Below are 25,454 nucleotides of genomic sequence, written 5' to 3' on the forward strand. Positions count from 1 at the left end.
TAGAAAAACATAATCTTTATATCCATATTTCTCTAAACAGTCGTAATTGTTTGGTGCGAACATAAATCTACAGTTGCTTGGAAACACAGACCTTCTGTTGTCCAGATGCAGCTTAGCTGAATAAAACACATGCTGTTACATCAAGGAGTCCAGGTTTCGTGTTAGGCAAAATTCCCACTAAGGCTGTCAAAAGCAGTGTACTTTAAGAAAGACCAAATTGTTTCTGCATTTCACTGAAAAGTTGTGTTCTGTTATTGCCTACCATAAACTTCGGTAGGGGATTAGAACATGAGCAGTGGAGTCTGACTGCCCAGCTACCAGTGTGATACTTGGATAAAAAACAAATCGATTTTTGGTAGAAAGTTTTGTTTGAACTTGAGAAAGCAGATCAAATTTCAGTATCATTTGTTGTGTTATTCTGTCAGTGAGAAAGACGAAAGTACCAAGTGACAGTAAACAGAAAGTATAAGTCACAGGGGGAATTAGCTCAAATGGTAGAGCGCTCGCTTAGCATGCGAGAGGTAGCGGGATCGATGCCCGCATTCTCCATTTTCTACTTTTAAGTGTAACTTTTTCTTGCCACTGTGAATTATACTTCATTTATTCGGTTACCAGTTGTAATTTTTTTGCTGTTTTGGAAAAGAACAGCTTGTAAACTTCTGTTTTGTCTAAAGTTAGGGTAATTGCCTGCACAGAAACGAAAGAAATTCCTGTTGATGGGTTTTAAGGAATGAAACAATAGCGCACCGACAGTTACCACCGTTTTTTCTGATTTTTGGCTGTGATATAGTTTTAGTGCTCTGTATATACTACCTTAGGTTGTGGGGTTTTTTTAAATTTAGATGTATTTTTCTGTGACAGTTTTGTAAGCATTAAAATTAATCAATTTTAAAAAGCACATGCTCAATAGTGCATAGAAATAGAATATTTTCAGTTGTTAATGTTGATCAAAGATGAGCATTTTTTTTTTTAAAGTGCAAATTATTTTCTTATATGGAGTTGAAGAAGAAATTGAGTGAAATTGTGAGAAATTGAATGTCAGTTGAAACTCAGCTTAGGAACAAGTCTGTCATGCCCATTCTAGCTTCAACAAGTGCAGGGGAGCTGGAGAGACAGAAATTCTATAGTGAGCTGGTGATTATACAGACAACACATACTTTTACTTCTTATAGACAATTTCTCTAACTTTTAATATAATTAAAAGCTAAAAAAATATTAAAAATGCTCACATTAACATTCAGCGCACTGGTAAGGGACAGAAGTTAATTTTATTTCATGTATTACAGAATAACAACCTTAGCTTTTCTGTTTCATTTTCAGAGAGCTCACAAGTGTAGTCTGCTAATTGAGATTTTTGTTTTGTTTTTGTTGCTGTATGAAATGGTGTATATTACTAGCTATGTATATTTTCTTTCAGAAACCTGAACAGTTTATGGAAGAAAATCTTACATTACCATACATACTCACTCTCAAAACACTGGAGAATGCGGGCATCGATCCCGCTACCTCTCGCATGCTAAGCGAGCGCTCTACCATTTGAGCTAATTCCCCTTGCTTCATGACATCAAGGGCAGATTTACTTCTGCTGAATCATACCTTGGCTGCTTTTGATGTAATTACTTTGTTGAGTCAGTCTGCTTGTTTAATAACACTGAATCATCATTGTATTTATGTGGAAAGCCTGTTAGTGTAAAAGCCAGAATACTCACTTGACGCATGAGAAGCAGTAGTACTGATGCATTTTCTGCTATGTTACTTTGATAAAACAGTACTTACTTTCCTGAACAAAACCTCCTCTAGTGTTTATTCAGGAAGGAGAACTATTTTTTTCTTTTTTGCCTCTCTTAAAATGCAGATACCAAAATACTTGTAAATCTAGAAAGTATACTGTTAGAAGTCATTGAAGGGCAATAAGATTTTTCTTCACTGTGTTTTTCAAATCTCTTTATTTTCTTTTCCAACTTTATTTTCTAATTAGCTGTATGTAAATGAGAAATATAATAGCTTAAAAGTTTGTGTTTATTGTAGTTTGTGGAGAGAAAGCATTTATTTATACCTTCCTAAGTTATATCCTAGATACTTCTACATTTTTGTATTGACTTTGATGATTCAGTTAAAATTGTATTGCGTCTTAAATATATGGGTGTTTTTATTTATTTATATATTTATTTTTTTATATATATATAAATAAATATAAATAAAAGTTCCTAAAAACACTTCAGAAATATAAAAATTCAAGTGTAGTCGTACTAAATGACATTGCTGTAAGAAGCACATTGACAAAGCTCTAGTCACAGGTTATTAAATCAGGGAACTTTCTGGGTTTAAAGAACAAAAATGTAGTTTACAGTGAGAGTGGTTACACTGATACACTATTAAACAACAAAGACAATGAAAATGGTATAATGAAAGATTTCTCACTTGCTGTTTAAATGCAGAAAAGTAAGTTCTGCTAGTGAAGTAAAACGTGTGCAGTAATGCAACAATGCATGTGCTGGTGGTTTTCTGTAATGGATTTAACTTACTGGATTGACAGCCTCTAGTCAAAAGAAAATAAATTACAAAATTAAGCATCAGCTAGTTACAACTTGTCTAAAGTTACTACTTCAAATCTAGCACAATCCAGATGTGCCCAAGATGTGAAACTAAAACCCTAGTATCGCTGCAAATATTCTCTTAGAATTTAATTATTCTCCTGCCTTACCTCAATCTCTGCACAACAATAAATGAGGATTTGTTCTTACTGTTTCTTGTAATATATTGTAACTGACTTTATCTACTTCACTGGAGTAAATTGTAGGGGAAAAACAAACATACAAAAGTGGTTTCAGTCCTTCTCACAGGCACATCGTAGTCTCAGTGATGGCCCACTGCACCCTGGGATCTTTCCCATATCATGTTTCACAAGGTTCAGCTCTATGTACAGTTTTGTTTATCTATCCTGTGCAGTCTGTGTCAGTATGAAAATGGCAGATTACCTCTCCCTATTTTTACCTCAGTCTGCTGCCACTGAAAAGGCCTAAAGCTTGCACAATTTAGCTCACAGAAAAACAGTTTATTTGATGCTAAAGTCAGATAAGGGTGAGGAAAGACCTCTGCAATAGTACTATTTTCAGTGATTAAAGTGCGTATTTTGTATAATCAACAGCCTGTTGTTTTGTGATCTTGAATTTGTTGTGATGGCTAAGTTTTCATGTAAGATGGTGAGTAAAACTTTCTAATTTCTCCACTCGATTGGGAGAACTTCCTTACCTATGTGGCTGAAAATAACCTGACCTTCTTAATTCAATTTTTTCATTTCTCTAGGGTATTTCAGCTGTGAAGGCTTTGTGTCCGCATACTTTCATTTAACACAGATCACTTCAATGCATCTCTATGGCAATGCTAATGTAAACTGATACAAGCTAATTTAATCAGGTTTGTCTTTTGCTTTCTAGATGGTCATCTTAGGGAACGTCTCTCCAAGCTGCTCCACTGCATTGTCGCTGATGTGACTTGCCTCAACACAGAAAAAGCAGCTGCCCTCTTCAAAGAAGGATAAATCTAGCGTGAGTTGGGTGGCACTGAATGGCTGCAGGTCGTTTGTCATGCAAGTTAGCAGTAGGAAGTGCCTTATCACATTACTCAGGGAGTTTGTCATCTTGGACGAAAAAAAATACAAGCTCAAGGTCAAATGCTAGTAAGTGTTCTGAACAACTGCCCTGGGGTTACCACACATGGTAAAGGAACAGAGTTTGAAAAGGGAAGATAGTTTGTGTTTGTGGTTGTTAAACTCTACAGTTACAGGATAAAATAATGTATTATGGGGGGAATTAGCTCAAATGGTAGAGCGCTCGCTTAGCATGCGAGAGGTAGCGGGATCGATGCCCGCATTCTCCACTGTATATTTTGTTTGTGGTGGGAGAAAAAACAGTTCACTACGAAAGACATTTTCATGTATCAAACTGAAATTTTGAAGTGAAATAAGCTCTTAGTTTTTAGATGTGCGTAGTTCGTTTCTTAAATGCTGCCATATGTTTGACTAGAATAAATTAAGATAATTACTCATATTTTGAAAAGAAATAAATAGAAACTGACTTTTTGGGGGGAGAAAATCAAATGCTGCAAAGTACTTCCTCTCAGGAATTGCAAGTAATAAATTTTAATTTTATACATGTCTTTTCTGGTTTGTCTTGTTTCTTACTACTTCATTTGGAAAATGTTAAATTAAATAGTAAGAATTCATTATCTGACACCTGTTTTGGAATTGCAGTTGAATGTGTTTTCATTTGTGAATGGACAGACCAGTACAAAACAGAAAATTGTATTACATGTGTGGAACTGCAGATTTTAAATCTGCCTTCAAGATCAGAATTTTGTGATGCCTATTAACAATAAGAGGAGGGGGAATTAGCTCAAATGGTAGAGCGCTCGCTTAGCATGCGAGAGGTAGCGGGATCGATGCCCGCATTCTCCAGTGTTTTGTTAAACAGGAATTGTTATACCTAGAAGTAGAAACTACCAAAACAGAATATGTAACTGTTTTGGTAAAATGTTAATTTTGTTTCAATTGGGAAGACTGATTTCCTTCCTTCCCTCCCCCCTCCCTCCCAAAATCAGGCTTATATAACTGTATATGTCAATCCTCTGTCATAACTGTTAACTCTTCTTGGCCAGTTTCAGTCCAATTTGGCAGAAAGAGAATTCTGCAATATAGTGTTTTTCCAGGTTTTATGAAAAACAATGGATGAATGACAGTTAGAGACCTGAATCAGCATGTCTTTTCTCCTCTTGTCCAACCAGCATATAGTTTGATCAGACAGTGGAAAATAGAAGCTTAGGAATGCTTGTTCTTCCCCACCTGCCCATTCTGGTCCCTGTCCAGAAATATAGGATCTTCTTTTCATTTACGATCTTTGTGAAGCCATTTTATGAACTGCATCAGTCAATTCAAGTTTAAGGGTAAAAGTCGTCACTTCTTTGCCCCCAGGTCTGTATCCTAGAAAGCACGCTACAGCTCCTGTGTCTTTTAGCTATGGCCTGTGTGCAGGTTATAATTGAGCTCCTTAGCCTTCTCTCTGACTTCTGTTTTTGCAGAGCTGCTTTAAAGAGGCTAATGCCTGCCACACTTATGTAGAGCTTCAGAGATAACCTTGACCATCTAATTGATTCACTGACTTACCCTAACATCTTACTAGTTTCTTCTGATCGTTCTCCAGGTGTTGTGTGCTTCTTTGTGGTGCACTTACCCCTGGCCCTTCTAGAAGCAGCTGCATAGCAAGTGCAGCTTTTTAGATCTTAGTGACGAGTGCTGCTAAATCTGCTGTGTCTTGAGTGTTAACTAAGCACTTTACAGTGTGCAGAAAGGCTTACTGATTTCCTCACATCTTCTCTCTGTTCATGGTTGAGCAAGAAAATGTGCATGAAACTAGCAAAACACTGCTATTATTCCACTTCTTGGGTGTGTCTCCTTGTACTTTGGAGGCTGAAACTTTCCCCTTGAACTCTTGGGCATACCTAAAAAAGTGTGTACCAGTCTTAGTGACTACTTCCAATGTGATCAGTAGACAGAAGATGCCTGGAACTGTCATACTTAAATGCCTTCCTTCTGATGACAGCCTGGGATGTGCTTACACCTACTGTGTACACAGTTATTTTCAGCAGGGTTGTTCTCAGTGCACACTGTGTTGATATTGGGTTCTTCTCCCACCAACATCCTTTACTAAACCTGCTCCATAAAAAATATTCCTGATCATTGTCTTTGATGTGTGATTTCTTACCTCATCAGCTGTTGAAAGGAGCATGGACAAAGATAACTTACACATCTTGTCTCTCAGGAATATCTAATGATGAGTCTTTTCAGACAAAGAATACTTTTCCTTCTTTTAGGATGACCACTGAGTATTCCCAGATCTCTTCAAATAAGTGAATAGAATGATTTTTTATTTTTTTTCCTCTTCATGAAGTGAAGGCTCAGTACACAGTTTGGAATGTTTCTCGGTAACATCTATCTTCAAGTTTTGCTGAATGGATTATGCTTGTTGCACTTAGATAAAACAGCCGAGGGAGGTCTACATAGCATTATATTTTGCTATAAAAAATCACCAGTACCAGACACTTGGCAACATTATTGTTTATCCCAGGGGAAATAGCTTACCTATTGGGGTCATTCCCACATTTGCAATTAAAATGCTGTTAAGCCTGCTTTAGCTTCCTGATCAGCCTGGGGCTGCTCTTTTCAATTATTGAGAGGAAGCTGAGAACAATAAGGAAGTATTTAGATGGATTTCTACAGCTAGCCCCTGTATTGCTGAGAAGCTGTATCAGGCCTATAATTATGTTTACTTTGTACTCATTTGTTTATATTGATTTCAGTTTGGTTTGAGTGTTTATTTACCGTGTAGATTCTATGAGAGACTCTACTAATAAGGGTCACAGAGGCAATTATTTTTTAAAAGTATGGACAGGAACTGTGTAATCCTGGTATGTAGCTGTTACACAGTGATGGAACGCTAGTAGAACTGTGAACCAAGCAGATGTTGCCAAGACTGCTTACCTAGAAAGATACTGTAAGGAGATGCCCGATTAATGAAAAAAAATTGTCTATATAGTGTCCTTAGAGCCTCGTTGTTACTGAATACAAGCTTAAGAGCTTAATGGCTGTTCTTTACACATGGAAAGATGGTCTAAGAGCCAGCTGGATGATGGAGGTGCCTCTCCTTTCTTCATCTTCCCACCCACGTGTACAAATATTGAAAAGCAAAGGTAAAGTACTGTGTGACTAAAGCGGAGGTAAGGTCATAAATACCAACGCAGGTACCCAGCCTAGCTTTACTATATCGTTTGAGGTTGGAGGCTCAGCTCACTTGATTGACATTATATGCCCGGATACTGAGGCTCAATTCTCTCTGGCTTTAAATTGAGGATGTAGTAATGTGCAATTATGCTCTGGAATGGTATTTGCATTCTCCTGGTTCACTGGAAAGCACTGGAAAGTGCTCCTAAGAACTAGAACGAGGAATTAAATCTTCCCTGGCTCCTAGCTCAGTAAGCTTGTGCCAGCCATTTCTTCATTGGGTGAGAAATGCCAGACTCTGAGGGGTGTGTTGTGGTTACTTCTTTTGGGGATGAGAGAAGGAAATGACACTTGAGTATACAGCATTGGGCAGTATGAAAGACTATGACAAGAAAAAATAATTTTCAGAACAGCTTTTTTTTTTTTTGGTGTCTGAGGTGTCCATCCAGGGTGTCAACCACACCATGTAGCTTGGTGTTGTCAGCAGACTTGCTGAGGGTGCACTCAGTCCCACTGTCCATGTCGCCAACATAGGTATTAAACGGCACCAGTCCCAGTACTGACCCCTGAGGAATGTCACTTGTCACTGCTTGCCACTTGAGCATCAAGCCGTTGACGCAGCAATTTGAGTGTGATCATCCAGCCAATTCCTTATCCACTGAGTGGATAAATTGATGTCTTTCCAATTTAGATACAAGGATGTCATGTGGGACAGTGTCAAATGCTTTGCACAAGTCCAGGTAGATGACGTCAGTTGCTCTTCCCTTATCCACCAACGCTGTAATGCTGTCGTAGAAGGCCACCACATTTGTCGGGCATGATTTGTCCCTAGTGAAGCCATGTTGGGTGTCACCAGTCATCTTGTTATTTTCCATGTGCCTTAGCAGAATTTCCAGGAGGATGTGCTCCATGATCTTGCCAGGCACAGAGATGAGACTGACCAGCCTGTAGTTCTCCAGGTTTTACTTTTTTCCATTTTTAGAAATGGGGGGTATGTTTCCCCTTTTCCATTCAGTGGGAACTTCACCAGACTGCCACAACTTCTCAAATATGATGGATGGTGGCTTAGCAGTTTCATTTGCCAGTTCCCTCAGCACCCATGGATGAATCTCATCAGGTCCCATGGACTTAGGAACCTTCATGTTCCTTAAATGGTTTCAAACCTGATCTCCTACAGAGGCCAGTACCTCAGTCTCCCAGTCCCTGCCTTTGCCCTCTGTGACTTGGGCAGTGTGTTTAGAGCACTTGCTGGTGAAGACCAAGGCATAAAAGTCATCAAGCACCTCAGCCTTCTCCACATCCCAGGTGACCAGGTCTCCTGTTTCCTTACGGAAAGGGTCCACATTTTCCCTAGTCTTCCTTTTATCACTAACCTGCCTATAGAAGCTTTTGTTTTTCTTGATGTCCCTGGATGAATTTAATTCTATGTGGGCTTCAGCTTTCCTAACCTAATCCCTGGCTGCTCGGACAATTTCTCTGTATTCCTCCTAAGCTACCTGTCCTTGCTTCCACCCCCTGTACGCATCCTTTTCAATTTTGAGTTTGTCCGGGAGCTCCTTGTTCATCCATGCAGGCCTCCTGGCATTTTTGCCCACCTTCCTCTTTGTTGGGATGCATCGCTCCTGAGCTTGGAGGAGGTGATTCTTGAATACTAACCAGCTTTCTTGAGCCCCCCTTCCCTCCAGGGCTTTATTCCATCAAGCAGATTCCTGAAGAGGCTAAAGTCTGCTCTCCTGAAGTCCAGGGTGGCGAGTTTACTGTACACCCTCCTTGCTGCCCTGAGGATCTTCAACTCCACTATTTCATGCTCACTGCAGCCAAGGCTGCCCTTGAGCTTCACATTCCCCACCAGCCCCTCCTTACTGGTGAGAACAAGCTCTCCTTCGTAGCTTCTCTATCATTTGCAGAAATAAGTGACTTCTTATAAAGTTCTTTTCATAGTAACGAATACAATGCTCTTGTTTTCCTTATCACTTTGGAGTCCAGAGATGCCAGTCACAAGGAGAGTCTGGTTGTGCTTATTGTATAGACAAGCTGTACTGTCAAAACCTTACAACCCACAATTAACTAGCTTTTTGGTTTTGAGCATTAAATAATACAAGCTGGTGCTAGGCTGTCTGTAAACATTATGCTGAAGAGGCATGGATGACAGCTTCCATATTGACTGTCAGTTTACCTCACAGATGATGAATCCTATGTTTTTTAAGTAAACTATGCATGTATTTTTACAAGACTGCATGTGGTCTTGCCAAGTCAGGAAAAAAAAAATACAAAATGCTTACTTTCTTCAGTCTGTAGTGCTGTATCCAGACAGCAAGTTACATAGCAGCTCTAATTATGAAATTACATACACTGCAAAAATGGGATACAATCACCTCCCTGATCAGCTATTTGGCATGCAATTTTCAGTGTGCTTTCTTCTTTTCCCGAGATAATCCTGGAAGTCTTAGGGCCTTCTAGGAAGATAAAACTGTGATTCCAGACTGACTGCCAAAAATAAGACTGAAGTTTGATGAGGCCAACTAGAACGTAGTCTTACAGAGTACATTATCTCAGTTATGATGAGCAGGGGATAATCTTGACAGATGTTTCTCACTTAGGAGTTTACGCCTCTTCCTACTGAAGCACCTAACATAACGGGATAACTAGGATTGAGTCACTTTCTAATCAAATCTGTGCTTGCAGAGAGATGACATAGCAGCTTTGAAACCAATAGCAGTGGTAGCAAAAGACATTTTTTAGTCTGTCTTGTACTGATGCCCTGCCCACCCTGAGTAACCAATGACTGCAGGAAAATGGAGGGTACCATTCAATTTCACTTCACCAGCAGCTTCTCTTTATAGTGTTAGTTGGACAAGACAGCAGATCACTTCAACTATGGTCTGTCAAAGTGACATTACAAATAATTTCTGCCAGTAGACCTGTAACTTTTTTTATGCCTTTTGTAGAATGTATAGAAGACTTTAATGCCTTTCTTCTGTATCATTTCCGGTGCTAAGAATATCAAGTTTCTGGCAGGAATGCTTTTGCCTGGTTGCATATTCCAGTCTATAAGTGACTTGAGTTTTTTAAATGAACTTAATTGTAACTACGAGCAGCATAGGGTAAATACAGTAGTAAATTATAATATACAGTTTGAGACTATTACACAGGGTAAGGAAAATAGTCTAAGGAAGTTACTTTTATCTTCCTTTTGCTTTGTGTACATTTCAAATTAACATAGGGATGGTTAAGATCTTTTAATCAGTGGGGTTTTTTTTAACCAGAAGACTGTTTACAAGCACTTCCATTCTGTATTTACTTAATTAGAGTGGCACTTGCAGTCCTTGCTTACCTAGAAACCAAAAAACCACTACAGACTGAAAACAAGTCATCTCTTATCAGCTACTACCTACAGACTTTAAGAGCCCCCTAGTGGGATTATTCTGCAAGTAACCTTGTACACACTAAATACAGTAAGTCCTAATGAGCAGTTTATTTTAAAAACCAAAACCAACCCCCCAAAAACTAGAAGATGGTGAATTAAGAGTCATCTTGAATTGGAAGAGAGCCAAAATCCATTTTACACAAAAACAGTAAGAGTACTAATTTCATCTTAAAAGGGCTAAGTGAGCAGTTGAGATAAGTCTGGTGCTGTCTGCACTGAAGTGAATTAGGGAACTGTTCTGCTAGCTCAGCCGTGAAAACAATAGCAGCTATTGACATGCAATGGCTGAGAGCATCTGCCCTGCCTTGAAGGAAGGAAGATTCTCCAGTCATGTGCTACAGGACCTTGTTCTTTCTGGACTGATTACATGAGATTACACCGAAGGTGGGTAACAGTTTATCCAGTCATGCTTAAATGTGTAGTAAGAAAATTTGGTTTCAAGTAGAATCTACCTGCCTTTTTTACATTGAGGATACTACCAGTGTACACTCAAGTATAAACAAAAAAAGGCACAAAGCTCCTTTCTGCTCCCACAGAGCTTACTAAAAATTGCAGAATTCTAGACTGAAAAGTGCCCAGCACAGGATATGTTCTTTTTCACTAGAAATGAATGCTAAAGCGCCTTTTTAAGTCCAGTAACTTTATTTCAGATTACAGCAGTACTAACAGTCAAACTGCATTTAGTAAAAAGTAATTTAAGATGAATTTTTACAATTCAATTTGAAATACATACAACATCGTTAGCATGTTCTACAAAACCTCATAAAAATACGTGGCACAGCATATTAGTAATTACATTTAGCTAAAATGTAAATAGCATTATTCAGCTGAGGATTTTTTTAGGTCCTTCGTAATCTTTTGTGCTGACAGAAGTGCCACTTAATTGTCACTACACTTGTCATAGCAAATGATAGTCCCAAATCTTAAAAATCTTACAGATTGGCAATATAGTAAGGCAAAGTAAAGCCCTGAGAGTTGGCTTACAAGGAAAGGCTGTGCTTGTTATAGCAAATGATAGTCCCAAATCTTGAAGATCTTGCAGACTGACGTTATCTTAAGTAAGGCGAAGTAAAGCCGTGACAGCTGGCTTGTAAGGAAGGGCTAACTTACAGCAGTCTAACAGTCTTTCCAGTCACAGTCAAGAAGTCATCATCAGCCAAGGCACGAAGCGCTTCTTCAAACATTTCCTTAGTGACAGCCTTAAAGAAAAGAAGTAAATTAAGTAAAAATTAGGCGGGGGAGAGGGGAAATACTTTAAAGGCTGTAAAAATGCCTTCCTTCCTACTGATTTTCTTCATAGGTTTTTTAAGCTTTAGTATGTCCTTTTCATAATTCATAATGTGGCCTGCTGCGTTTGCTATTTCAGAAGCCAGAATAAACTAATGTACAGTAAAGATTTAGCTCATTTATCCATAGAATTAGCTTTCTGGTCACGTCAGCTGAAAAAGGTAGTGTCTCCCTTTCCCCTCCATAATGCGATTTGAGAACAAGGTAATGTTGACTTGGAAAACCACCATGCTTTTAAAGTTAATGAAAATGTAAAAAACAAAGCAGGAAACTTACTGTATCTGACTGTGCTCGGAGATCATCAAAAAGCTGTTGGTATTTCAAAGCTGGTGTTTTACCCTTTGACTGGATAAGTTTCCTTAAGGCTTGAGCCAACTCCTCTTTCCGCTTACGAGCTGTTGCACTCATTCCTTATAAAGGAAAGAGAACACCGTTTAGAAATAAACTAAGGAGGACAGGCTAAGTTACGTTTAAAAATTACATAATTTATACATTTAAAAATTTATATGAAAATATATACAAAAGCCCAACAGCATCCCAGCTTTATCACTATGGAAACAAACCTGTAGTGAGAATGGATATGTCCACAATTCCGGTCCTTGGATCAGTAGCAGACTGTTTCAGTGCTTCCCGATGGAGGCGTTTTGCTTCTTCTACATCAATTGTTTCAACTTTCTCAGAAAAGCGTACTTTAGCATGCGCTTCTGCCAGTCGGATCAGAGACTCAAGTTGTCGAGGATATGCAGAAACCATTCCCCTGCCACTACCAATCTTCCTCATGTCCACGTATGCCTGTCAAGAGAGTCATTAAGTATTTCAGTGAATCCTGTTATTTCTAATATTTTTCAGAGTCCCCTTTATCCCTCGTCTTTTATTTCAGAATATAAGCAATTCTGGCAAGCTGTTCCAAACACTATTTATGCTCATATCCCTTCAGAGTTCTTCTGCAATGAAGGATAACCACATCACGTTTATACATTTACCTTATAAAGCAATGAAGCCATGACAATGAGTCAATTTTTAAATCCCTTTAAAAACTTAGGACTAGTCTTACATAATAGTGCTTGTGTCTGTACTGACACATTTCATTTCAGTAGAATTTTATGCTTTTATTAATGTGATAGAACCAAAACCAACACATCTGAAAGCTAACAATCAGAGGGCAGAATGACTTTTGTACTGATTGCTCTCTCCTTTATAAATGCTGGTGATTTTTAGAGACGTTTGAAGAGTCTTATAGAAAAGTTATACATAAATAGGATGTATATTGGAACATTACTAACAGCTACTCCTTTACCTCAATGAGGGCTTGACTTGCTTCTTCACTTAACCTAGGATTTATGTAACTACGAGCATATGCAATGTAATCCCTCAATACTGCCATGTCCATGTATTCTTCCTCCATCTTTTCTTCACTTTGGTAGTACAGTGAAACCAAATGGCGAGCAAGACGTCTGTCATAAGCTTCATCACGTGGATCCAACATTAAAAAGATCAAGTCAAATCTGAACAGCATAAGAATCCAGTATTAGTACGTATACTTCCCTGCCATTTAAAGTAGTTTGATTGAGGGTTTTTGATTTACAAGTAGAGGAGTTATTTGACTGTTACTTCCTACTCTAAGTAGGAGTTGCTCTATTACACTGAAAAGATAATTTTTCTGGAATTATGAAAGTACAAAACAGCACAGTGGATTTGTTTTCATCCTATAGATCTGAAACTTTGAAAGTGGCATACATTCTGCTCTGCTAAAACTCAAGATCCCGTGTTCAAGGATGACAGTTTTTGTTTTCTAAAACAACAACAAAAACCCTCCACACGTATACCAAATACACAGGAACAAACTTGCTGTTAAAGAAAGTGCCCCAAAAGGCAGCAGGACATACCTATATGGTTATTTTATGCATTTAAAATCCTTAAGTAAATAAATACATGTATAAATAAAAAAGCACCTGTGATTTAATCCTGAAAAAAAAAAAGATTTCTAATTTTACAAACGATATATTCAACTACGCTTAACTATAGGCAGACATTTTAGCCAGCCCATCATGTATTTTCCTAAGCTTAAATCCAGTAAGTGATGGAACTGAGATGCTGCTCAAGCCTAGTTTCATTCAGTACACCCTGTACTAAGGTACCATTTGTCACTAAATGGCAAAATTAAGCAGGTATTAATTAAAATCTAAACTGTAAGTGTCCTCAGAATATCCAGTGTATCAGTGCACTCCAAATCTCCAGCTACTGTTGGAATTCCTCACAAGATGCAACTGCAGCACAAAGACAGTTCAGTTTTAGATCAGCAGATGCTAAATGTTGCTCTAACGGCTACCAGCCAAAAGGCTAGCACTGCCACCTCCCCAGCTGAATTTTACAGAACATGAACCAGTCACAGATCTTCAGAGATAAAGAGATCCTACAGATCTCATCAGATCTTCTGTTCAAGGTCAATATGTGAATACGAAAAGGCAGTTCTCTGCTCACGCAAAAGCTGTAAGAACTGCATTTAAAATAAATGCTACACAAGTTTTCCACTACGCTACAAAGAACACAATTGTTCTGCTCTACTGTATTTAATCATTTTCACAAGGGGAAGTATAGCATCTCATAAAAACGAGACATGCAAGTGGGAGCTGAGTACCTTGACAACAGTGTATGAGGAAGCTGGATATTTTCAATAGTTGTCTTTTTCGGATTCCACTGTGATTCTATAGGGTTAGCTGCTGCTAGGATAGATGTACGAGCATTCAGTTGGCAAATAATTCCAGCCTGTCAAAACAAAAAACATTTCTGAAACCAGCTGCAACTATGTGCCACCAAACCCCTTCCCCCCTGCTGAATGAGACCAGCGGTGTTATTAAAAGGGCTCTGTAGTAAAAAAACTGCATTGCAAAAACCTTTCAGAGCAAAGCAAGACCAAAACCATAAGGAAATACTACGGTTTCCTAAAAAAGCTGCATTCTTTTGTAAATGAGTTGTTATATAATTTAGGATTGATCCACTAACAACAACAGAAAAGTATAATCCTTTGTTCTTCTGGTAACTTTTTGGTTTCATCTGCCTAACTGATACCATGCGTAGTGCAGAGAACCTGGAATTAAAGAGGGACTTACCTTTGCAATGGAGAGAGTCTGTTGTTCCATTACTTCATGTAGTACTGATCTTGTGCTTTCATTCATTTTATCAAACTCATCAATGCAGCAAATGCCATTGTCACTAAGTACTAGAGCACCTGTCTGAAGAACCAGTTGCCGTGTTTCTGGATCCTTCATCACATACGCAGTAAGACCAACTGCACTTGAGCCTTTGCCAGATGTATACTGGCCTCGAGGAACCAGGTTATACACATACTGGAGCAGCTGTGATTTACTAGTACCAGGATCACCACAGAGAAGAATGTTGATCTCGGCGCGAAAATTGCCTCTTCCCGTGTGAGTAAAATCCTTTCTTGATCCCCCAAAAAGCTGAAGCAGAATACCCTACAAAAATATTCTCTTTTAAGAATCAAAGCATCACCTCTTGTATAGTTAACAGAGTAAATCCAACTGCTGAACAGAAACATCGAATGAACTGAAACACTGCTAAATTAACTCAGACATACAAGAAAACACTTCAAACTGTTTTTAGAAGTCTTTAAAAGGGTTCATTCTTTATAGATATCCTCAACTCCAGTAAGTAAACTGCTAGGTCCTACAAACTCACCTTGTAATTACAGTTTCAAATTAGAGTTGTTCCAAATCTATTCCAAAACTTATGTAGTCAAAATATTGGTGCAAATTCTGCTGACAATAGGAAGGTCAGAATAGACTATTGTTTTCCCTAAGGCAATATTTAATCTAGGATCAAAGTACTATTACCTCTTTTGTATTATTAAAAAGTGCCATTTTTGATCAGCTTCTTAGTCAAAACTAATCACATATCATTTTCCTTTCAGGAAAACTGCTTTACTGTGTTATAATAATTTCAATAAAAATTCTTTACTTGCCCATAAAGTTTAAAAGTGTTTAAGGTCTTTATTTCATTGGAATTTACCAATGCTTCTACCTTTATACTTCCTAAAAAAAGCATATGATTGCATATTAGTAAAGAAATAAAAGTAACTAACTTCTAGTATTTTGAAAGTACTGGAATTATTAGTATAAACACACGCTTGTAATTTTATCAGTTAGCTAGAATTATCAGGGAGGATTTTTTTTTTCCTTTTCAAATTTACTAGTTTAAAAATTCACCATTTCCCAGTACTTTCCCCCCCCCCCCAGCATCATATATATAATAGGCAGTTAGGTAGTTAATGAAAAAAAGTGACAGTCAGTGACAATGACAGCTGGAAACAGCAAGGAAAACTGTACTTCATGTAAAGCCTTGGCACAATTTCTTACAGCACAGAAACCTTGCAGAGGCATGGAATGAGCTATTTGTATTAGTCCCGTTCTCATTCACTTACAAGAACTTGCAGAGGTCAGTAAAACCTGTGCGGTAGTTACAAGAAGCATGACCTGCCCCGTTTTATTTTCCTCAAGGCCCCTGAGTATTGATGCTCCAATACATATGGGTTTCAAGCACTTCCAATTTTGTATGTTGTGAACAGATTTTGGTCAGAACCTGAAAATCTCCCTTGTTGAAGGATCCCTAGCTTTTCTCAACTCCACCCACTATAGTTGATGTGCCTTATTAGCGTGGTGAGGAGGTAATGACAAATGGAGTTGTCATTATTGTGTTTCCATTTCAGCAGGAAATCATTATATGGTTTTGAGTTCAACTTTTAGCCATTTCAGAAACTTGTGAACTATGATAATGTATAAATCTATTTAAAAAAAAAAAAAAAAAACACAAACAAAACCAAAAAAGGAATATACTTGAAGTTTGGTGTCTGACATTACCTTGAGACACACTACTGACTGTAGTTTTTGCAACGATAAAGTTGTAGTACCTCGGTTGAACATTTTATTGGAACAGTCCCTTCTTGGACACATCTAAGTAATTGTTTTAACATCCGGTAAGCCAAAGTCAATCACACGTCATTTTAAAGCTACTGTTCTCTTGTGGATGCCTCTTTTCAGCAATCACTTACTGTGTTATAGCTACTTATTTTTCTTTGATCACCCATAATCTGAACATTCAAGAAATGTTCAAGATGCATCCTCCATTTACATTTTCCCAGTTCTGCTGCTTTCCTACCTTTTCAGTATCTTCCCTCTGATTAACACTCCTTAATACCATGAAAAGACTTATGATACACTTATAACCAACTCCATCCTGACAAGACCATGGAGTTTTAAGACTGCTCAAGATACATTTTTTTGAATTTTGAAGCCTCAAGTCATTTTTATACCAAACACTAATTACCAAATTAATTGTGTATAAGTACATTTCTTTCAAGAGAAATACAGAATTTGATTTACCTTTTTGATATCTTCATGCTCATAGATACTTGGAGCCAGTGCTGAAGAAAGTCTGTCATATATGTCTGCTTTTTTAGAAAGCTCTTTTAGAATTTCCACACGTTCCTCTGTAAACATTTTTTGCTCCGTTTCCTCATCAACACCATGCAGGCGTTTTGCATCTGTCTTGCGATAGTGTATGACATCAATGTGGGTCTTATAGACAGATTTTACGTTGCTGACCCTTGGATTAACTCGAATTGGGACTGCCCTGTAGATACCTAAATACAGTTTAAATCACAGCATTAGATATAAAGAAATATAAGAATTCCAGAACTTGAAAATTTTACATTCTCCCTTGAAAATTCACCTTTCAAAACAGCCTAAATACTTTAGTCAGTTTATTTCCCAGTACCAGTAAGTCATGTAGAACTCAATGGAACATATTTCAAGTCATCTACACCCTATTTTTGCAGGTATATACATGTTTAACATGCCTATCACAGGTGTTCTCAACAAGGAAAATGCTGAAGCATTTTTGAAAAAAATTAAGGCTTGATGCTTTTGAAAGTCCTGCTGCGCTGTCAGCATTTCCTCCATTTTTGGTGCCAAATTTAATAATAGATTTCTAATGTATCTGTAACAGCTAGCAGTACAGCAGTTGTTTTAAAGCAAAGCGGTTTATAAAAATGTGGTTGCTGCATCACAAGACTTACTCTATGTTACCACTCTCCTGACAGCAGCCGCTATTTAAGATACTGCCTTTTCCTCACCAACATTCTCAGAATGACTGAACTGTCAAGGTCACAAGGGACGTCTGGTGATTGTCTAGTCCAATCATGGGCCCTAACTGTTATCAACTAGAACAGGATGCTAAAGGCCACGTACAGTCACGTTTTGAGTATCTCTAAGGATCGAGACTCCACACAGCCTCTCCAGGCAACTTGTGCCAGGGCTTGACCACTCAAGCAGTAGAAAAATTCTTATGTTTAACTGGAATTTCCTGTATTTCAGCTTGTGCCCACTGCCTGCCACGGGGCACCACTAAGAAGAGTCTGGCTCTATCTTCTTGACCCCACCACCACACACACCCCACATCAGGAATTTATAAACACACTGGTAAGATCCCCTTGAGCCTTCTCTTCTCCAGGCTGAGCAGTCCCTCCCAGCTTTCTCAGCCTTTCCAGAGGCTCCAGTTACCATCATGGCCCTTTGCTGAATTCACTCCATTATGTTCACGTCTCCCTTGTCGGGCGACGGCCCAGAACTAGACACAATATTCCAAGTGTGGCCTCACCAGTGCTGAATAGAGGGGAAGGATCACCTGCCTCCACCTGCTGGCAACTCTTCTAATGCACCCCAGGAAGCTGTTAGCACCACAGTCATGAGGTCTATCAATCACTGCTTCCGTCCAGTTTTGGTTTTGTCTGCAAGTTTGCTGAGGGTCCACTCTGTCCCATCATACAGGTCATTAGTGAAGATATCAGCATTTGGCCCCAGTATTGACCCCTAGGGTATACTGATGGTGACCAACCTCCAGCTGGACTTTGTACCACTGATCATAATGCTTTCAGCCCAGAAGCTCTGCCAGTTAATTCCATGTCACTGTCCACTTATCCAACCCATACACCATGAGTTTTCCTGTGAGGATGTTATGGGAGACAGTGATGAAAGCCTTGCTTAAAGTCAAGATAAACAACATCCACTGCTCCAGTCACCTCACTGTAAAGGCTGTTATCTACTGTAAATCCATGCTGACTACACCTAATTCCCTTCTCCTTCATAAGGTTAAAAATAGTTACCAGGATTATTGGCGCTATCACCTTCCCAGGGATGAAGCTGACTGGCCTGTAGTTCCCCAGGTCTCCTCCATGCCTAGGAGTGACATTGGCTTTCTTACAATATCTTAACCAGTCACCATGACTTTTCAAAGGCCATTGAGCGGCCTTGCAAAGACAGTGGCCAGCTCCCTCAGCACTTGCAGGTGTGTCCCATCAGGTCCCTTTATAGACAGTTAAGATCAGTGAAAAAGGCGGGTGCAAATACTCAAACCAAATTTTACCTGTGACATTAACTCTGTCACCTGGCTGAACTTTATCAACAAGGTCATTGTGAGCAAATAGCGCAACAGTATGCGGTGTCTGTCCAGCTGGCATATCTTCAGGAGACTCCTGCAGTTTGATCTAGCAAAAAACACTTAGAAGTTTTAGTTTCAGAAAAGCAAAAGTTTTCCACAGAGCATACAATAGAATCTTGCATTAGCAGTCTTAAGCATCATTTTGAATCAGGAACATTGCTCAAGAACAAGATACCCCCACCCAAACAGCAAAAATGATTGCTAATAGAAAGATTTGATGCAAATGAGAATTCTGCTGGTATGGTTCAAACGCTGTTACAGACAAGGCTCATCCAGTCCAGACAGAAACAGACATGCTATATATAACAGAGCTTCCATGTAGACACATTAAGATGCGTACAGACTTCATTTCCTCCTTATGTCTTCTCCAAAGTTTCGCTAAGTTGTTTCACCCATTTTCATGTTCCAAAACACATTTCCGTTTTTAAAACCTTCAGCTTCAAGATTAATGCTACTGATGATATTAGGAGGGGCGCGAGAGCAAAAACTAGAAACTGTTTTCATTTTAGCCACTACCTAAGCACAACATACCATCTGTTTGTCAGAGAACATGGAGCGATTGTGAATCAGTGCCATACTGTGCGTTGTGTTACAGTTCTTGCATACTGATGGTTCAGCAATCCTGCCACGATCGATTTCCACTCTGGTGGTGAAAGCGCAAACCTGGCATTTAAAGAATGCTTCCTGCATCTCAGGAATTAACTGGGAGCTTCTGATGACCATACCGCTGATGGTGATAAGTTGATCAATATCTACAAAATATAGAGACTCATGTCATCACTTTGTACTCTTAAAATTTAAATGACCTTCAAATTTCATGTTATGTTTGTTTTTAGGTGATAGGTGGGCTTTTGGTTAGGTATTGGTATTTTGTATAAGACAAAGCATAAATGCGTAGTACAAGTATTCTAATTTACAGAAGCGTTTATATAAAAGAAAGAATCCTTCACATTTGCAGAACTAAGAACATCAGTAGCTGGTGCCAGGAAGGACTTCCTTTATGGATAGACTATTCTGCATTTGGGCTGTAAAGCATTTGCTTCTGAAACAGACTTACATAAGGAAAGGCATTGATTTGGATGGACCACAAGTACACTTTTACACAGCCTTCTTGTAATTCTATGTTAAGTCAGCAAGTTTATAGAAATCCTTAAGATTCTTTTCTAACACGGTAATCAGAAGTTTACCTTCAGGGTTTAGACTTCTCATATTCCTAGTCTTCAGTGCATTGTATGGCCTTACTTGAATTTGATGTTCTAATATTGAATCAGGGTAACGATCAAAAAAGATCTCATTGGCAGCCATGTCAAATGTTGGGATGACTTCCTGTATAAAATTGTTAGAAATAGTTGAGCTTACACGTTAAATAAAAATAAAAATCATAGAATGAAGTATTTTTGCAGGAAGCATTTTATGTGCTGCTGATCAGCCAGGAATGACTAAAAGTTATGCCAGCTAAGCATTTTCCTACATAACAGAAAACTTGCTGTTTAGATCAGATTTATTAATTTGAGTATTGCAAAGGAGGGGGAAGTACAAGACTCTGGACATGGCAGTTTATCAGCTAGTTTTCCATGCATGAGGTACCCACTGTAACATCTACAATGAACTACTATGAAACAAGACATTTTACGGTAAGTAAAATAAAGAAGCCAGAGATTACACTGACCATACAAAGTACACATTGCATTTAAACAAACACATTAAGAGCCGTAAATATGAAAAGGGCACTTGAAAGCCAGAAAGTGCACCACTTCACCTGAGGATAGCAGATCAGTTGCCTGTAAAGATTTTCATCAAATGATCGTAGATGGTCACAATTTACATTCAGGAATGGTTCCCCAACCATGTTAATCTGCAAGATATTTGAAAAGAAATCTTTACTCAATGGCACACAAGACTAAAAAAGAAAAGTTGGATTTGGCTGTGATGCAAGTACCTCTTCAAGCCGTTGCATATAGCGTGGCTCATTAAGATCCAAGCCAATGTCTTCATCCTCTTTAGCCAGCGGATCAATGAAGCGCTGAAGGAATCTCTGAATGCCCAAGGTAACAAGGAGACAGAAGGGAAAGATGAGCAGAATTTAGTAGTACAAACACCTTCTTTGTATCAGATTCCACTAATATTTGTTTAACTCAAACTAGCTTTTCATTTAAAAAAGGAAAAAAACAAGTTGTTAACCTACCTGGAATTTTTCTTTGCACGAGGCTACGTTAACATCGGTTCCCCAAATAACAAGCTTCTGTCCAAGAGACTGCTCGGTTGCTACTACATCCTCAGCTGGCTGCGGGGAAATAAATGAAGCATATGCAAACACGCCTATAGTTTTTAAAAAGAAGTTGTCTGATACGAGATCCGAGACCTCTACCTACCCCATCTGAGTGTAAATCAACTTGTCGGGCTTTACGGACAGAGCCGAGATCCGGCCTCTGCCTAACCGGAGTTCCTCGTACACCACTTCGTGGGGTACCCTCTACCCTGGAGCTGGGTGTGCCGTATGTTAGCGGGGAGCTGATGTCGAAGTCAAGGGGAATAGCTATAAAAAAAACAAAAATTCACAATTATAAAGACATTTTACATTTAGAGCAAACTAAAACTCAGCCCCTGCATTTGTCTTGTCGTTCTTTTCACTCTGCTGTCATGAGTAGCACCCATCAGTTCCAGTGTCTTGTTAAAACAGAAATAATAAAAATGTCGCAAGTCTAGCCAGAACTTTTCTCTGCATCAACATCTCTTCTGAAAGATCCCAAGCTCCAGTAAAGCTTTGCTAGAAAGTTTTAAAGTGGTGCTGCATTTAAAACTGCATCAGTCTTCAAGCATAAAAAGTCAAAACTTATCATTTTAGATTAAACATTTCTCAGTATTTTTGAGGCAGTACAACAAGCGACAGGGCAATTACCAGCTATCACAATTAAGAACAAGCCTATTCATATAAGCAAGAAAGGCTTTTTATAGCAATCAAACTAATTCTTTCTGCCCTAGTAATTTTACTGATTTTATTCTTTCTAGAAACACACAAGAGAGTAAAGTATAATCCGTGATATGTGCTCCCAGCACAATTTGAAGCTAAAACAGCAGATCTGCACTCCTGACACCCACAACGCTCCTGCGCTAAACTCGAATGACAAACTTGAGGCAAAACCCAGTTTTTTTCCTCGCATGTTTTCCAGCCGGATCCATTCTCCCGCTCGCTCCACAGCGGCACCGAGAACCCGCACCCCACACACACACACCCCGGGGGCGCATCGCCGCAGGCCGGAGCCGAGGTCGGGGCCAACCCCAGTCACCGCCGCTGCTGCCCGGGCGGCCGCGGAGCTGCCCGAACTCCCCCGCCCCCGTACCGGAATGGCGGAACTGCGGGGGGCTGGAGAAGAGAGCGTCGGGGGCGGCGGGGCTCTGCGCGCCGGCGGCCGGGGAGGTGGGCATGGGCTGCAGCTCGCCGGTGGAGGTGGAGTCGTCCGTCCTGCGCTTCTGCGATGGAGGAGACCGAGCATCTTGCGCTGCAAGACACAAAGCGGAGCCAGCGTTTAAAACCGTCGCGCGGCCGCCGGGGATGCGGGCCCGGAGGACACCCCAGGGCAGAGGGACGGCCAGAGCCTGCCAAGCAGCCGGCGCCCACCGGCCCCTACCCAGCCGGGAAGCCATAGGCTATCTCCGGCTCCGGCCGCCTCCCCACCTCGTCCCCAAAGCACTTACGGGTCGGGGGGTTGCTGCCCCGGCCGCGCTTCCCGCGGCGGCGGCTGGGGGTGGAGGCAGGCGACGACATGGCGCTGCTCCGGCTCCCACGGCGGTCCTACCTAGGAGGGGGACGGCAAGAAGAGCGCGGGCTGCAGGCGCTCCGCCAGCGGCCGAGCCCCGAGCCCAAACCGGCGGCTTCCCTCTCTGTTCCCACCCCCGCCGCCGAGATAGAGAAGGGGCAGCAACCGGCCCCGACGACCCGTCCCTCCGCGTCCCAGCACCTCTGCCACCCCGAGCAGACCCCGAACACTCCGCGCCAAGCTGGGCGGCGTGCGCGCGCTCTCGCGGGCTTTCTGGCCAATGGGTAGGGGCGATCGCAACGGCAGCGCCCAACCCATGCAGAAAGGGGGGAGTGCTGGGGAACGGAGAAGGAAAGGAGGAAGGAGGTGAACCCTCCGGGCCCCCGAGGGGAGGATCGCGGTCTGTTTGAGCCGCTGCGGTACGGAAACGGTATACTGCTAGCCATCCTTGCGCTACGGGACGGAGGATGTCCCCATCAACGGCACATCCTCCCCCCAGCCCAAAGTGGAACCGCCTGCACCTGACCGAATTTCGCGGCAAAACTAGTCCTGCGGTCGGGCAGGGAGGTCGGAGCAGCCTATTCCCCGCGAGGGGGGGGGGGGAGAGAAACTGTACGTGCGTGTACTGAGCCGATCCTACGGCAAGAGACACACAGATGCTCCCAAATCCTCTTCCCTGTCACCGCCACTTAGACGACCGTGCCTCCCCCCTCTGATCGGAATGGTCTGGCCGAGGCCTACCCGCGTTTCTCGGAATGATGCCACAGTGTGTCGTGTTCCCCCCCGGCTGGCCGTGTTGGATCCGGCCGGGGGCCGGCTCTTGCCGCCCGCTTCCGCCTCCCGCCGGTGCCGCCGCTTGCAGTGCCGGCCTGCGGTAGCATGGCTGGCGTCCAGGAGTGCCTGCTACAGCTGCACCGCTGCCTCCAGCCCGACGATGCCGCCGGCGCCGCCCTGCACGGCTACAGCCTGCTCCGCAGCCTGGGGGAGACCTGCCTCACCAGCCTGGCGGGCGGCGCGCAGGGTGCGCCCTCGGGCCCGGCCCGGCCGCGGGGGTGGCGGCGGGGACTGGGGGGAGGGGACTGGGGGGCCCTGAGGGGCGCTGAGCGGAGCCTGGAGAGGCTGGTGCCTCGCTGGTGTCTTTAAAACAGCTCCAAAACTGTCGGAGCAAGTCGAGAGGAGGGCCACAAAGATGATCAGAGGGCTGGAGCACCTCTCCTGTGAGGACAGGCTGAGAGAGTTGGGGCTGTTCTGCCTGGAGAAGAGAAGGCTCCAGGGAGACCTTAGAGCAGCCTTCCAGTACCTAAAGGGGGCCTACAGGAAGGATGGGAGGGACTCTTTATCAGGGAGTGTAATGATAGGACAAGGGGTAATGGTTTCAAACTGAAAGAAGGGAGATTTAGATTAGGTACTAGGAAGAAATTCTTTACTGTGAGGGTGGTGAGGCACTGGAACAGGTTGCCCAGGGAAGCTGTGGATACCCCATCCCTGGAAGTGCTCAAGGCCAGGCTGGATGGGGCTTTGAGCAGCCTGGTCTAGTGGGAGGTGTCCCTGCCCATGGCAGGGGGTTGGAACTGGATGATCTTTAAGGTCCCTTCCAACCCGAATCATTCTACGAACTGCTGAGCTTAGGGAGGGCTCATCAATGTGAGGGGGATGCACGCCAGATCTCAGGTCCTGTGGGGTGTCTTTGCCCTCCCTCTGTCCTTCAGTTCTGAACACAACACCTGAGGGCTGCTGGCATGACATAAAAGTTGATTTGGGGGGAAAGGTGGCCTCTTGCCCTAAATAACCGTTTCCCTCAGGAAAAATACTTAGGTCCGTGCTGCCCTCTGCCAGCCTGCCCCAGGTCATCTTTCCCTGGTCCCTGAGCAGGGGCAGGGGCAGGCCCCTGTGCGAGGCCAGAGGCACAGGGCCTGGGCCCGAGTCCACAGGGAGGTCAGAAGCACCCATATTAAGGGGTGGGTTTTTCTGGTGGCAGGCATCAGTCCCCTCCGAGGCGTCTTTCTGCACAGGGTGACACGCTGAGTGGTGTCCAGCTCTGCCTGCTTTAGAAAGGAAACCAACCCCCCGATGGTTTGTTCGCTTCCCCGCAGCGCTGCACCTGTCCCTGGTGTTCTCCCAAAAGCATGGCTTACTCGTCTTTATCCACAGATCCCTCGGCATCGAGGAGGTAAGTCGGTAAACTGTAGTTTTTAAAGAAGTGTTGAGATAGTGCTATATAAATAGCATATTGTGTTCTACGTGTTAAAACCAACTTTATTTTTTTTTCTTACCATGTCAGTTTCGAGATTGCAGGGAAGAAGCACTGAAGTTTCTTTGTGTCTTTATGGAAAAAGTTGGTGACAAGGTTCATCCTTATGCCTGTAATATTAAGGTGGGTAAAGGAAAATTATTTCCTAAAGGTCTTTGCTGAATGGTTGAAACAATTCTGGTGGATCTCATACCGTAACAGATTCATAACGGTCCTTCACCCCTCCCAATCTGCCTTTCCTATCTCTCGTGTTCTTGTTAAAGTTGAAATAGCTTGATTGACATGAAGTGTAATTAATACAACAGGGAAGTGTGGCATTGTTTCTTCAATTATAGACTTAATTTTATTAACTTATTTGTGTAGAACGTAATAGGTATTGATTTTTCTTGAAAAAAGTTATTGATATTGAAATAATAGTTATAACTTCTAATGTATATGGAG

The 25,454-nt window shown here is 41.5% G+C and overlaps 2 protein-coding genes and 4 non-coding genes across 10 annotated transcripts in view; 4 read left to right on the plus strand and 2 right to left on the minus strand.

Moving 5' to 3' along the window:
• The first annotated feature begins 476 nt into the window (after positions 1 to 476).
• Positions 477 to 549, plus strand: TRNAA-AGC (transfer RNA alanine (anticodon AGC)). Its single transcript has one exon. It is a non-coding gene; the product is annotated as a tRNA-Ala (tRNA).
• Positions 550 to 1,478: 929 nt separating this feature from the next.
• TRNAA-AGC (transfer RNA alanine (anticodon AGC)) lies at positions 1,479 to 1,551 on the minus strand. The gene has a single exon. It is a non-coding gene; the product is annotated as a tRNA-Ala (tRNA).
• Positions 1,552 to 3,806: 2,255 nt separating this feature from the next.
• On the plus strand, positions 3,807 to 3,879 carry TRNAA-AGC (transfer RNA alanine (anticodon AGC)). Its single transcript has one exon. It is a non-coding gene; the product is annotated as a tRNA-Ala (tRNA).
• Positions 3,880 to 4,383: 504 nt separating this feature from the next.
• TRNAA-AGC (transfer RNA alanine (anticodon AGC)) lies at positions 4,384 to 4,456 on the plus strand. The gene has a single exon. It is a non-coding gene; the product is annotated as a tRNA-Ala (tRNA).
• Positions 4,457 to 10,833: 6,377 nt separating this feature from the next.
• MCM4 (minichromosome maintenance complex component 4) lies at positions 10,834 to 23,522 on the minus strand. Of its 3 annotated transcripts, none has more exons than XM_054191234.1 (17): positions 23,504 to 23,522; positions 22,701 to 22,801; positions 22,346 to 22,504; positions 21,377 to 21,540; positions 21,190 to 21,288; positions 20,944 to 21,039; positions 20,764 to 20,859; positions 20,192 to 20,330; positions 19,536 to 19,756; positions 18,930 to 19,050; positions 16,889 to 17,148; positions 14,600 to 14,965; positions 14,128 to 14,255; positions 12,787 to 12,994; positions 12,053 to 12,281; positions 11,766 to 11,899; positions 10,834 to 11,401 (listed from the first exon to the last, which is right to left on the minus strand). In XM_054191234.1, exons 2-17 carry the CDS (start codon positions 22,768 to 22,770, stop codon positions 11,309 to 11,311), a joined length of 2,583 nt encoding a protein of 860 aa, XP_054047209.1. In that variant the 5' UTR covers positions 22,771 to 22,801; positions 23,504 to 23,522; the 3' UTR covers positions 10,834 to 11,308. The 3 variants fall into 3 exon arrangements, with proteins under 3 accessions (XP_054047209.1, XP_054047207.1, XP_054047208.1); XM_054191232.1 differs by lacking the exon at positions 23,504 to 23,522 and adding an exon at positions 22,964 to 23,022; XM_054191233.1 differs by lacking the exon at positions 23,504 to 23,522 and adding an exon at positions 22,897 to 22,968.
• Positions 23,523 to 23,589: 67 nt separating this feature from the next.
• The window catches only part of PRKDC (protein kinase, DNA-activated, catalytic subunit), an 85,558-nt gene continuing 83,693 nt past the window's right edge, over positions 23,590 to 25,454 (plus strand). For all 3 annotated transcript variants that reach the window (XR_008464831.1, XM_054191228.1, XM_054191229.1), the window contains exons 1-3: positions 23,590 to 23,783; positions 24,856 to 24,932; positions 25,044 to 25,136. Coding sequence is in view for 2 of the 3 variants with exons in the window: in XM_054191228.1 (XP_054047203.1) it covers positions 23,642 to 23,783; positions 24,856 to 24,932; positions 25,044 to 25,136 (312 nt within the window). In the remaining variant the exon portion in view is untranslated. The remainder of the gene's footprint in view (positions 23,784 to 24,855; positions 24,933 to 25,043; positions 25,137 to 25,454) is intronic.

This window comes from Rissa tridactyla, chromosome 2, assembly GCF_028500815.1.
Source record: "Rissa tridactyla isolate bRisTri1 chromosome 2, bRisTri1.patW.cur.20221130, whole genome shotgun sequence".
Taxonomy (NCBI): Eukaryota; Metazoa; Chordata; class Aves; order Charadriiformes; family Laridae; genus Rissa; species Rissa tridactyla.

What these genes read in the sequence shown, in the direction of transcription:
- MCM4 (XM_054191234.1), bottom strand. Translation starts at nt 22,770, where the DNA reads ATGTCGTCGCCTGCCTCCACCCCCAGCCGCCGCCGCGGGAAGCGCGGC. An exon ending in AGCATGAAGATATCAAAAAG is followed by an intron (nt 14,966 to 16,888) that starts GTAAATCAAATT and finishes ATATTTTTGTAG; the next exon opens with GGTATTCTGCTTCAGCTTTT. An exon ending in AGACTCTCTCCATTGCAAAG is followed by an intron (nt 14,256 to 14,599) that starts GTAAGTCCCTCT and finishes TTGTTTTGACAG; the next exon opens with GCTGGAATTATTTGCCAACT.